A 12678-nucleotide genomic window follows, 5' to 3' on the forward strand; every position below is an offset into this window, starting at 1 on the left:
GAGTTCCTCAGTTAGGTGTTTAACTGATTTTTGTCCTCTGACTTCCTTGGGTAGGCAGAGGGAGTCTGGAAGGGCATGAAGAAATCTTTGTGTTGTCTGAGAATTTTTAACACGACTTTTGATGCTCCTTGGTTGGGGTCTGAGCAGATTATTTGTTGCGATAGCAAACGTAATAAAATGGTGGTCCGATAGTCCAGGATTATGAGGAAAAACATTAAGATCCACAACATTTATTCCATGGGACAAAACTAGGTCCAGAGTATGACTGTGACAGTGAGTAGGTCCAGAGACCTGTTGGATAAAACCCACTGAGTCGATGATGGCTCCGAAAGCCTTTTGGAGTGGGTCTGTGGACTTTCCCATGCAAATATTAAAGTCACCAAAGATTAGAATATTATCTGCTATGACTACAAAGTCTGATAGGAATTCAGGGAACTCAGTGAGGAATGCTGTATATGGCCCAGGAGGCCTGTAAACAGTAGTTATAAAAAGTGATTGAGTAGGCTGCATAGATTTCATGACAAGAAGCTCAAATGATGAAAACTCAAATTTTATTTCGTAAATGTTAGCAACACCTCCGCCTTTGCAGGATGCGTGGGGTATATGGTCACTAGTGTAACCAGGAGGTGAGGCCTCATTTAACACAGTAAATTCATCAGGCTTAAGCCATGTTTCAGTCAGGCCAGTCACATCAAGATTATGATCAGTTCATTGACTATAACTGCCTTGGAAGTAGGGATCTAACATTAAGTAGCCCTATTTTGAGATGTGAGGTATCACAATCTCTTTCAATAATGGCAGGAATGGAGGAGGTCTTTATTCTAGTGAGATTGCTAAGGCAAACACCGCCATGTTTAGTTTTTTCCAACCTAGGTCGAGGCACAGACACGGTCTCAATGGGGATAGCTGAGCTAACCACACTGACTGTGCTAGTGGCAGACTCACATCCCAGAAAGCCCCTCAATCCCTAACAGGTACCATATACCCACACATGTATAAATTAGTACTTGTACACATTGTAAAATAGAAAATAGAAAACAGAATTCAGAACGTGACCTTCCCCTTGCATCACATTTTCATACTGTGGAGACCTGACGTTCAAGATCTCCACCTATTTGCAAGCGGGCCAATCACAACACGCCTTTTTGTCATCAGAGCTCAACCAACCAATAAGAATGCTTGAACATTAAATACACCTTTTTTTAGAGGCAAGTGGAAACATAACCAACCCTGTTACGTAGGCAAACCTGGACAAGGTGTTCGGGCTTCCCTGAGCAAATCATCAGTCACAGGGCCATCGGGGCAGCCCAGGAATGTGTACTGGACAAAAGATTGTTGATGAACCTCTGCTTGACTCTGACATGGTGCTGTCCATTGATGGTTCTGCAAATATAGATCAAAGTACAGGTAAAAACACATGTAGGATTTGCTGTAGTAGATGTGGAAAATGATATTGAGATTATACAGCCCCTACCAGAACATTTATGAGCACAACAAGCAGATTTATTAGCTCTGAAAACAGCTTGTGAACTAGGGGAAGGGAAGACACTTACTGTTTATTCAGACTCAGCATATGCTGTTGGGGTTTGTTTGTCATGGTGTGGGGTTTTGGAGAACAAGAGGGTTTACTGACACCACAGGAACACCTATTAACTTCTTTGGGGTAGGGGGCAGTATTTTCACGTCCGGATGAAAAGCGTGCCCAGAGTAAACTGCCTGCTACTCAGGCCCAGATGCTAGGAAATGCATATTATTGGTAGATTTGGATAGAAAACACTCTGAAGTTTCTGATGAATGATGTCTGTGAGTATAACAGAACTCATATGGCAGGCAAAAACCTGAGGAATAATCCACCAGGAAGTGGGAAATCTGAAGTTTGTTGTTTTTGAAGTCTTAGCCTATCGAATATACAGTGTCTGTGGGGTCATATTGCACTTCCTAAGGCTTCCACTGGATGTCAACAGTGTTTAGAACCTTGTTTGATGCTTCTACTATAAAGGAGGGGGTAATGGGAGCTGAACGAGTCAGTGGTCTGCCATAGTGCCATGAGCTGGTGACGCGCTTTCAAGTGAAAGTTAGCTTGCGTTCCATTGCAATTCTACAGACAAAGGAATTCTCCGGTTGGAACATTATTATAAGATTTATGATAAAAACATCCTAAAGATTGATTCTATACATCTTCTAACATGTTTCTACAAACTGTAATATGACTTTTCTTCTGAACTTTCGCCTGGACCTGCCTTTTTGAAATCGGACACTGTGGTGGGATTAACAACACGTTTATCTTTAAAATGGTGTATAATACATGTATGTTTGAGGAATTTTAATTATGAGATTTCTGTTGTTTGAATTTGGCGCCCTGCACTTTCACTGGATGTTGGTCAGGTGCGACGTTTGCGTCCCACGCACCCTAGAGAGTTTATGAATAGGACATACAGTTGATTGAAGCAATGCGAAAACCTAACAAATTGCCTATTGTTAAGGTAGAGGCACACCCAGGTAGGAGTGATTATGCTAGTATTGGTAACAGCATAGCTGATGAGGCTGCCAAATTGGCTGCTTCCCGTTGTCACACACATGCATTCTATTTGTGTCATCTGAAACTAATGATCTTGAGAAACAGCAGCAGGCTGATATTCTCAATCACCAAGTGTGGAGGGAGAGAGGGTGTGCTCTTTTTCCCAGGACTAGCTTATGGCTGCATCTTTTGTCTGACATGCCCTGTTTACCATCAACCATGATCTCTACTATTTGCCGATTGGCTCATGGAGTGAGCCATTCGTCAAGGGGGGATATGAAGGAGGAGAAGATTTCGGCCCAATGGTTTTGCCCGGATTTGAATCAGCACGTAAAACAGTTAATTTTCCGTTGCGCGACATGTTTGTTATATAACAGACAAGGGAACTCCACTACAACCAGGGAAGTTCCCCACTCCAAAAGGACCTTTTGTCCACCTTGCTATGAATTTCATAGACATGGTAGAGTGAAAAGAAAGAAAGAGATACTGCCTGGTGATAATTGACAGGTTCACCAGGTGGGTGGAAACATTTCTCACTACCAATTGTGTTGCGCGAACAGTTGCAAAATTGCTAGTCAGGGAAATCATACCCAGGTTCGGAGTGCTTGAGGTTTTGTCTGCAGACAATGGCACCCATCTCATAGGAGATGTGGTTGCCCAAGTGGCCAAAATGATGGGTGTTGACCAGAAGTTCGTGTCCATCTATCAACCGCGGAGTAACAGGAGTTACTGCTGGCTTCATCTCTCCCACTGCAAGCATCTCCCAAAGTGGAAGCCATGGATGAGCGACTGGACAGAAGCAGAGGGCCCAGACCAAAAGGCTGGAAAGAAAGATGAAAAAGAAGGCTCTAGCCAAAGTGCAGAAGAAAGAGACATAATTTCACACTCACACTGAGGTTCTGTAACTAGGAGGCAGAGACTACACTGGGTCTGGTGGTTTGTTTTCCTCATCCTCCTTTCCATGGGTCTCCTTGTTGGCGCAGCCACAGGTCCCCCTGGGTGATCTGAGGAAAACTACAAATGAATACAAATGGTGAGACAAATTGGAAATCAGAGTAAGAGGCCAGGAACCCAGGTTTTAGTGTTTAGAAAGCCTACATCAACCACTGAACTGTTCGGGAGTCAGGTTGAGCCTATGAGAAGGACAGAGTTTGAATGTGGGTTTTTATACTTTATGCAGAGAGGTAATGAGAAACAACCTACTAGGCGAAGGAAGACCACAGGACTGTCCTTTGGGAGAAGAACTGAGAGGTTAGCCGGGGAACATGGGACACGTATGTTGGGGTGGTCACAAGAAGGGAGCAAACTTACCTAATGTGGTAGAAGGAAGCAGGCAGATCCCTCTATGGCCTAGAACTCGCCTCGGGAGAGGTGAGTCAGTCTTCACGGTAAGAACTACCCACTCCCAGCAGGCACCTGTGGATAGAATTGTTAGAAAATGGAGGCTTGAGCATCAATCCCATACTGACCTCCCTAAGCCCGAAATCAACCCCTGCTCTGTGTCTTTGTTCCAGGGTGTGTTGAGGGGTGCTGTCCGTCCTCCCAGGCCATAGTGCACCAGCAGATAGGGTCAAAGTAGTGGAATGGGGCAGTGTGTTTTTAATGAGTGTAGGAGGTGGTGTCTAGGGCTATATTTCACTTTCTTAGAGGAAGAGGACTACTGAAGGTAATAATATTTTTTAAATAACAACGCACCGTGCAATGATTTCCAAGATTTTACTGAGTTACAGTTCATATAAGGAAATCAGTCAATTGAAATAAATAAATTAGGCCCTAATCTATGGATTTCACATGACTGGGGATACAGACATGCATCTGTATGATGCACATGCATCATTTCCTGGAAAGCCAGGGGCACACTCCAACACTCAGACATCATTTACAAATTAAGTGTGTTTAGTAAGTCCGCCAGATCAGAGCAGTAGGGATGACTAGGGAGGTTCTCTTGATAAGTGTGTGAATTGGACCCCTTTCCTGTCCTGCTAAGCATTCAAAATGTTACGAGTACTTTTGGGAGTCAGGGAAAATGTATGGAGTAAAAAGTACATTTCTTTAGAAGGATCTCAGGATCTCGTCACGGTACCTCTGTGCATCAAAATTGCAATCGATAAAATGCCATTGCTTAAGCTTAAGCCTGTCCATACCTTAACCCCACCTTCACCATGGTGCACTTTGTTAACAACATCCATAAACCCCTCACCCACACAACGCCATACACATGGTTTGCAGTTGTGAGGCCGGTTGGACATACTGACAAATTCTCTAAAACGATGTTGTAGGCGACTTATGGTAGAGAAATTAACTTTCAATTATCTGGCAACATCTCTGGTGGACATTCCCGCAGTCAGCATGCCAATTGCACACTCCCTCAAAACTTGAGACATTTGTGGCATGTTTTGTGTGACAAAACAGCACATTTTAGAGTGGCCTTTTATTTTCCCCAGCACAAGGTGCACTAGTGTATTGGTCATGTTGTTTAATCAGCTTATTGACATGCTATACCTGTCGGGTGGATGGATTATCTTGGCAAGGGAGAAACCCCTCCTCTGATTTGATTTTTAAACAAATGTGTGCACACAATTTGAGAAACTTTTTGTGCATATGGAACATTTCTGGGATCTTTTATTTTAGCTCATGAAACATGGGACCAACACTTTACATGTTGCATATATATTTGTATCCGAATAGATAGACCGTGACTGGCCTCACACTCCAGTACAATAGGTGGCGGTGTATAGAGCTAGAAATTGGATGCGAACCGTCAACCAAATCCTGAAGAAGATGACGACGAAGAAAAAGAAGAAGCAGCTGTTTATCCTCAGTCAGCACGGTTCATATTTACCTCAATAGTCAGCACAAGATTTACGTGGTTTTCAGCTTGAAATGGCAATGAGTCAGTTTCCCTTCTGCGTAATAGCCTAGAAACGCTAAAGATTCGGTGTTGCACGTCTGGACCAAAGGCTCCGGTTGTTTTCGTCGCTGTTCTGGTGCTTTACGGTGCAGAAGGATATGGTTTTCTCATCGTCCCAGCAAGTGGTGGTCGCATTTACGGCGGTGTTGTTTGCGTTTGTGGTGTTCCCTAGAATGTTCGGCGTAGGATCCGGAGCGAAGGAAACAAGAGGTTTTGATGCACGCTACAACAGAAAAGGTAGCATGAATTTTTAAATAGTTTTTGAATTGGCAATGGGACTGCACCGTCATATTGTGTAGGCCTAGCCTATGCAATGTTTTGCTCCTGCCATGGTATATTTGTTTAGTAGCCTAACGTTTTACTATGTTCAAAATTGTCAAACGTATTTAAAACAAGATATGTCTATTTGCAAAAGTGTGCAATATCGTAGCCTCTTAAGGATTTCGCAATAAGACAAATGTCATGAATAGGTCTGTTCATCATCATAATCATCACCATTGTCTTCTAATTCTCTCATATTATTTCTCAGCGGGTCCGGGACCAGGACCGGGTGCAGTGAGAGGGCAGCCGGTCAACAAGAACACTGCTGGCTCCATGAGCAAAGCACAGACCCTGGAGAACATGCAGCAGATGAAGGTGATGATGGAGCAGGAGATGAAGGGTGACAAATACAAAACCAACAGCAACAAGGGCTACGTGTTCACGCTGATGCCGCTCTACGCCATCGGAGTCGGCCTCTTTGCAGCGTACAAATTTCTGAAGGTATAGGCTGGAGCAGGAATTCCACCATTGAAAAATATTGTAGCAGTGAGGATTGTGATGGGGTTGCTTGGGGATATCTAAACAGGCATGCGTGCAAACGCCTACACAGACTGAGAGAGAGAGAGAGCTGGATTGGAGTAGATTGCTAATCAGAGCAAACGTGATTGTGGTGAACTATGGTAATACTGTCAGTCTGAGCCTGAGTGGACTAAACACACATACGGCTCAGTCTTTTGATATCTCCCTTCTCTCTAAGATCAAGTCTGCAGATGACTCCCAAGCCCAAAAGAACAAGGATGCCAAAGGTCCCAAGAAGTCGGAGGAGACAGGTGTGTGCTGTGTCCATGTGGTGTGCCACAAGGGTCTGTTTGCATACCTTTGTTCATCTTACCCATCATGCAGATGCTTTTTTACATGGTTTTACATGGTGGCTTTCACTTTCCATAGAGAATCAGCTGTTTGTTTTACATGGTGGCTTTGTCTCTTTCCATAGAGAATCAGCTTACAGAGCTGGAGCAGCGGCTAGCGCAAACAGAGAAGATGCTCAACTCCATTCTGACCCAACTGGACCCATTGACAAGTTGGTAAGTAAGCCAACTTACCCATAAACCACAGAGCTCCGGTTTGTCTTCCGTTTGTGTGTAATATTGCTCTGTAAATAACACCCCATGTAATTAAATACATGTCTGTCGTGATTAAGACCAGTTTATCCTGACCAGGTAGTAATAGCAGTTATTAGGGGACGTTGCGTGGTCTTGATAAACTGTTGACACTATTGACCCTGCTGAATCTAAGAGCGTTTATGGTAATGGGACTCTGGGGTGTGTTGACCAGGCACCAAATGGGAGATAGTGTCTTACCGACGCACATTTCTGTATCAACTGGGTGTTGGGTGAAGTGGTCCCTAGGGTCTAGACGTCGATTTTTGAGTCTGTTTCGCATTTCCCCGACTAATGGTTAAGGTTAGGATTGGGGAAGCTGATCCTAGATCTGTACCTAGAGAAACTTCACCCCGGAGCTATGAACTGAACCTACGAAGGGCAACCGGTCAGGGACTGCGTTTCCCAGAGTTCTGTCCTCAGTGACCCCGCTCTCTCCTGGCCATTTCGCTCCTCTCCAGTGTCAAGTCTGTGGCCCAGGAACAGAAGAACGAGATCATGTCCCAACTCCAGTCCATCCGCCACCTGATGAAGAAGAGAGGCATGGACTGTCCATCCCTTAACATTGAAGGTATGTGGCCCCACCTCCTGCTGGGACATGTTCATTAGGCACCAAATGGAAGAATATAGACAAATAGGGACTACTTTGGGTTTCATTTATCAAAGGTTTGTAAAAAAGAACAGAAAAAAAGACAAAAATAAAAGACTAAACCTTACGTTCTACAAGTTTTCCCGCTATGGTTGGTATTTACATATTTGACCTCGACAGGAAAGTGTGTGTATCTCCACACACAATCTCAGACTCTGCCTCCACACAACTTCTTGTGGTTGAAGAATTGTATTGCAAGCAAATATTGTAATTTTGTGGAAGCTGCGTTGCTTGGTGACACCGGAATTACTGTAATTACTAACAATGCTGATAAACACAAAGCGTAATGATAAAACAGATTTTCCGTTGGTAAGGAGATCACTGGGCTTGTATGTTTATTATGCAATTCAATCATATTGCAGGACATCTGTCCTTTTCTGACATGAATGGTTTATTCCTGCTACTATATAACAAATATTTACCATTCAATAGGTCAAGCTTCCTGACAGGAAATAGACCAGCAGCCTAGCCTATTTCAAGTATTTAACAGTAGGCTATGGAGTATTACCGTGCAGGAGTGTGACCTCATAACATATTTCATCTCTGAGCCTATACCAAGGCAGGAGATATTGATGAACAAAATATTGAACAACAGTTGGTCTTTTGTGTTGAAGCAGTGTGGGCTGTAGCACTTAGTTTAACATTTCTCAAATAGACAGTCAATCTTACGGAAATCACGGCCAGAGTTTGGGTCTCGCCTGTTTAGTTTGTTTTAATCTTTTTACAGTGACTTTTTCATTCTGCCAACACCTCCACAGTTTGTTGCGTATGCAAATTCTAGGATCTCCACGTGCCCAGAATTTAGTTTGAAATTCAGCACAATTGATAAATGAGGCCCCTGGATAAAAGTAAACTATTTTGTTTTCCGTTGCAACAAAAAAATACAAATTTTAAATGATTTCTGTCGTGTTCCCTATTTCATATCACTCTGGTTTTCTTGGTATGGTATCTAAAAATGGGCCAGGTTGGAGCACCGCTCTCTCCTGAATGGTTTGGCATTCAGCTCCAAAAAGTAACTTTCTGACTCTTTTTTTAATAAAAAAAAAATTATATATATACAGTGAACAAAAGTGTATGGAAAGTTGATTTTTTTGGGGGTGCAAAATTAACTTTATTTGACTTGGGGGAAATGAGTTGGGCAGCAAGAGTCACACACCCCATCATACATGATCCACATGAGCAGTATTGACATCATGACTCAAACACACCCATCCTGAAATGGGGTGTCTATTTGCGGTGACTATGGCGTACGGTCGCAACATTTCCCTTTTCCGTCTTTCAGAGCCGCAGTGCGAGAGGAATCTGGATGACCTCATCGAGTCTCTGGCAGCCCACGGCGACACCTCGCCAGAGGTGGTTGCTCCTGCGGAAGACGATCAAAGTGGTGTGGTGAAAGAGGAGGAGCCAGTCCACCAGCAGCACCACCCTGAATCCAAGGATGAGCACTCAGTGACCGACGCTGAGGAGGAGGACATGCCCTCCTTGGAGAATTCTTGTGAGACAAACATTGAGGACATAGGCCTAGCCCAGAACATTCCAGAAGAAATGCCTACAACTGGGCTCAGACGACGCAACAGGCTGGAATGAACAGAAAAAAGGGGGTTGTTTTAAACTGTACATGAATAAAGCCATACATGTATTTTCTCATTCTTAATGGCACTACTGCAGTCTGTTCAGTAATGCTCTTGCTTTTGGCTCGTAGTTGAATAAGAATTTAGTCCAAGGTTGTGTGTGATGAAGGTGATTATTTTTCTTCTGTTCCATCCCTTAAAGCATAACAGATCCCTGGCTAGGCCAATGTGTAGGGTTAGGACTTACTCCTGACAAATAAAATCCCCAGAAGTCTAACTCCATATAACATTTGACTTAGGTCTGGAGGTTTTCCTTGTCAGGCCCCAAGTATGAGGCCTGAGTTTTCCATCCTTGAACCAAACGTTAGTATGTAAGGCACCTGTAAATGTGTTTTCATCACGTGACTGCTGCTTGGAAACCCTGTACATTATCATTATATGCTGCCATCTTTTAGAAGCGGTCATTTCAGCCCTAACTATCAAGACCTCAGTGTGTTATGCAATCTTGCAACTGCCATCCGTATGTCATAGAATAGTCAAAATAATAAAAAATGTCAAACATAGTTAACTATAAATAACTACATTTAGTTTTTCTACTACGTACTCGTGTCTACAAGATACAAGTGCAAGCTTGTGACGTTTGGCTTGTATGATTTGCTTGTTTTCAGACATCTTATGCATGTGTTTTTCTCTGCAACTGATCTTGAATGTCCTGGTGGATAAACTGCATGAGTTCTCTTACTAGAGGGAGATGCAGGACAATCATTAATGTATTGATGACGTAGTCTAAATCATGCCTCTCCAACCCTGTTCCTGGAGAGCTACTGTCCACTTGGTTTCTCTATAACCCTGTTCCTGGAGAGCTACTGTCCACTTGGTTTCTCTATAACCCTGTTCCTGGAGAGCTACTGTCCACTGGGTTTCTCTATAACCCTGTTCCTGGAGAGCTACTGTCCAGTGGGTTTCTCTATTACCCTGTTCCTGGAGAGCTACTGTCCACTGGGTTTCTCTATAACCCTGTTCCTGGAGAGTTACAGTCCAGTGGGTTTCTCTATAACCCTGTTCCTGGAGAGCTACTGTCCAGTGGGTTTCTCTATAACCCTGTTCCTGGAGAGCTACTGTCCAGTGGGTTTCTCTATAACCCTGTTCCTGGAGAGTTACAGTCCAGTGGGTTTCTCTATAACCCTGTTCCTGGAGAGCTACTGTCCACTGGGTTTCTCTATAACCCTGCTCCTGGAGAGCTACTGTCCACTGGGTTTCTCTATAACCCTGTTCCTGGAGAGCTACTGTCCACTGGGTTTCTCTATAACCCTGTTCCTGGAGAGCTACTGTCCACTGGGTTTCTCTATAACCCTGTTCCTGGAGAGCTACTGTCCACTGGGTTTCTCTATAACCCTGTTCCTGGAGAGCTACTGTCCACTGGGTTTCTCTATAACCCTGTTCCTGGAGAGCTACTGTCCACTGGGTTTCTCTCCAACCCTAATCTAGCACACGTGTTCCTAATAATTAGCTGGTTGATAAGGGGAATCCAGTTAGTTATAAGGGGTTTGTGGGAACCTACAGGAGGGTAACTCTTCAGGAGCAGTGTTGGAGAGCCCTGGTCTGAATTAATTTGCGTTTGTCTAGTTATGTAGTTCAGATTAAGCACGATATGTGTATTTAGCCAACACAAACATGCATTCTGCTCTGTTTTATATTTGTTTCCTTTTTAAGTATTTTATGTGATCTATCGTTGACTGTAGTTAACACAGAAGTTAGCCTCTGGTTAGAACCAACCCAGTGAAACTACAGGATAGAACAGAAATCAAATTATCTCATTGGTTTTGTCTTAAATTGCACCCTATCTATTCCCTATATAGTAGGCCTCTGGTCAAAGGTAGGGAATATGGTGACATGATCTGTGTAGTAATACTGTACCAGCAATCAAATCATCACGTTTGTGTAGAAATGCTGTACCACAAGACTTTTCAAAACACTGACAAATATCTTGTCTTGTGATAACTATAGCTTTGGAGCAAATGTTTAGCGAACACACAATTCATATATCTGGAAACTATAGAAACACTGCGATGTCGGCTAACTGCATTTGTCGGCTAACTCTATTTATTTTGTGTAGCTGTGCTCTTGGGCATAACTGAGGAATGTTGAAAGATGGGAGAAAATGTTCCACTCCTTACTAGAAAATAAAGGTGCTATGTGGCAACCCTTTTTGTGTGAATATTTACTCCATTTCATGAATCTATTTGATGGATTGATTTGATTTCAAATCAAATGTTATTTGTCACATGCACATGGTTAGCAGATGTTAATGCGAGTGTAGCGAAATGCTTGTGCTTCTAGTTCCGACAATGCAGTAATAACCAACGAGTAATCTAACCTAACAATTCCACAACTACTACCTTATACACACAAGTGTAAAGAGATAAAGAATATGTACATAAAGATATATGAATGAGTGATGGTACAGAACGGCATAGGCAAGATGCAGTAGATGGTATCGAGTACAGTATATACATATGAGATGAGTAATGTAGGGTATGTAAACATAAAAGTGGCATAGTTTAAAGTGGCTAGTGATACATATATTACATACAGATGGCCAGATGTAGTAGATGATATTGAGTACAGTATATACATATACATATGAGATGAGTAATGTAGTGTATGAAAACATTATATTAAGTGGCATTGTTTAAAGTTGCTAGTGATACATTTTTTACATCAATTTCCATCAATTTCCATTATTAAAGTGAGCTGGAGTTGAGTCAGTATGTTGGCAGCAGCCCCTCGATGTTAATGGTGGCTGTTTAACAGTCTGATGGCCTTGAGATAGAAGCTGTTTTTCAGTCTCTCGGTCCCTGCTTTGATGCACCTGTACTGACCTCGCCTTCTGGATGATAGCGGGGTGAACAGGCAGTGGTTCGGGTGGTTGTTGTCCTTGATCTTTATGGCCTTCCTGTGACATTGGGTGGTGTAGGTGTCCTGGAGGGCAGGTAGTTTGCACCCAGTGATGCGTTGTGCAGACCTCACTACCCTCTGGAGAGCCTTGCGGTTGTGGGCGGAGCAGTTTCCGTACCAGGCGGTGGGTGATACAGCCCGACAGGATGCTCTCGATTGTGCATCTGTAGAAGTTTGTGAGTGCTTTTGGTGACAAGCCAAATTTCTTCAACCTCCTGAGGTTGTAGAGGTGCTGCTGCGCATTCTTCACAACGCTGTCTGTGTGGGTGGACCAATTCAGTTTGTCCGTTATGTGTTCGCCGAGGAACTTAAAACTTACCTCCCTCTCCACTACTGTCCCGTCGATGTGGATAGGGGGGTGCTCCCTCTGCTGTTTCCTGAAGTCCACAATCATCTCCTTTGTTTTGTTGACGTTGAGTGTGAGGTTATTTTCCTGACACCACACTGCGAGCGACCTCACCTACTCCCTGTAGGCCGTCTCGTTGTTGTTTGTAATCAAGCCTACTACTGTTGTGTCGTCTGCAAACTTGATGATTGAGTTGGAGGCAGGCATGGCCACGCAGTCGTGGGTGAACAGGGAGTACAGGAGAGGGCTCAGAACGCACCCTTGTGGGGCCCCAGTGTTGAGGATCAGTGGAGTGGAGATGTCA

At 43.5% G+C, this 12678-nt stretch overlaps 1 protein-coding gene across 3 annotated transcripts; it reads left to right on the plus strand.

Annotated features, from left to right (window-relative positions):
* The first annotated feature begins 5252 nt into the window (after window positions 1-5252).
* Window positions 5253-11273, plus strand: LOC110499776 (uncharacterized). Of its 3 annotated transcripts, none has more exons than XM_036957030.2 (6): window positions 5253-5666; window positions 5959-6191; window positions 6448-6520; window positions 6685-6775; window positions 7312-7421; window positions 8782-11273. In XM_036957030.2, exons 1-6 carry the CDS (start codon window positions 5528-5530, stop codon window positions 9084-9086), a joined length of 951 nt encoding a protein of 316 aa, XP_036812925.2. In that variant the 5' UTR covers window positions 5253-5527; the 3' UTR covers window positions 9087-11273. The 3 variants fall into 3 exon arrangements, 1 of the variants encoding a protein (XP_036812925.2); XR_016490116.1 differs by having other exon boundaries at window positions 5277-5666; window positions 7154-7421; window positions 8782-9645; XR_016490117.1 differs by having other exon boundaries at window positions 5279-5666; window positions 7192-7421; window positions 8782-9645.
* The last annotated feature ends 1405 nt before the right edge of the window (window positions 11274-12678 follow it).

This window comes from Oncorhynchus mykiss, chromosome 21 (assembly GCF_057628025.1).
Source record: "Oncorhynchus mykiss isolate SJ-2025 chromosome 21, ASM5762802v1, whole genome shotgun sequence".
Lineage (NCBI taxonomy): Eukaryota > Metazoa > Chordata > Actinopteri > Salmoniformes > Salmonidae > Oncorhynchus > Oncorhynchus mykiss.

What these genes read in the sequence shown, in the direction of transcription:
- LOC110499776 (XM_036957030.2), top strand. Translation starts at nt 5,528, where the DNA reads ATGGTTTTCTCATCGTCCCAGCAAGTGGTGGTCGCATTTACGGCGGTG. An exon ending in TGCACGCTACAACAGAAAAG is followed by an intron (nt 5,667 to 5,958) that starts GTAGCATGAATT and finishes ATTATTTCTCAG; the next exon opens with CGGGTCCGGGACCAGGACCG. An exon ending in TCCATCCCTTAACATTGAAG is followed by an intron (nt 7,422 to 8,781) that starts GTATGTGGCCCC and finishes TCCGTCTTTCAG; the next exon opens with AGCCGCAGTGCGAGAGGAAT.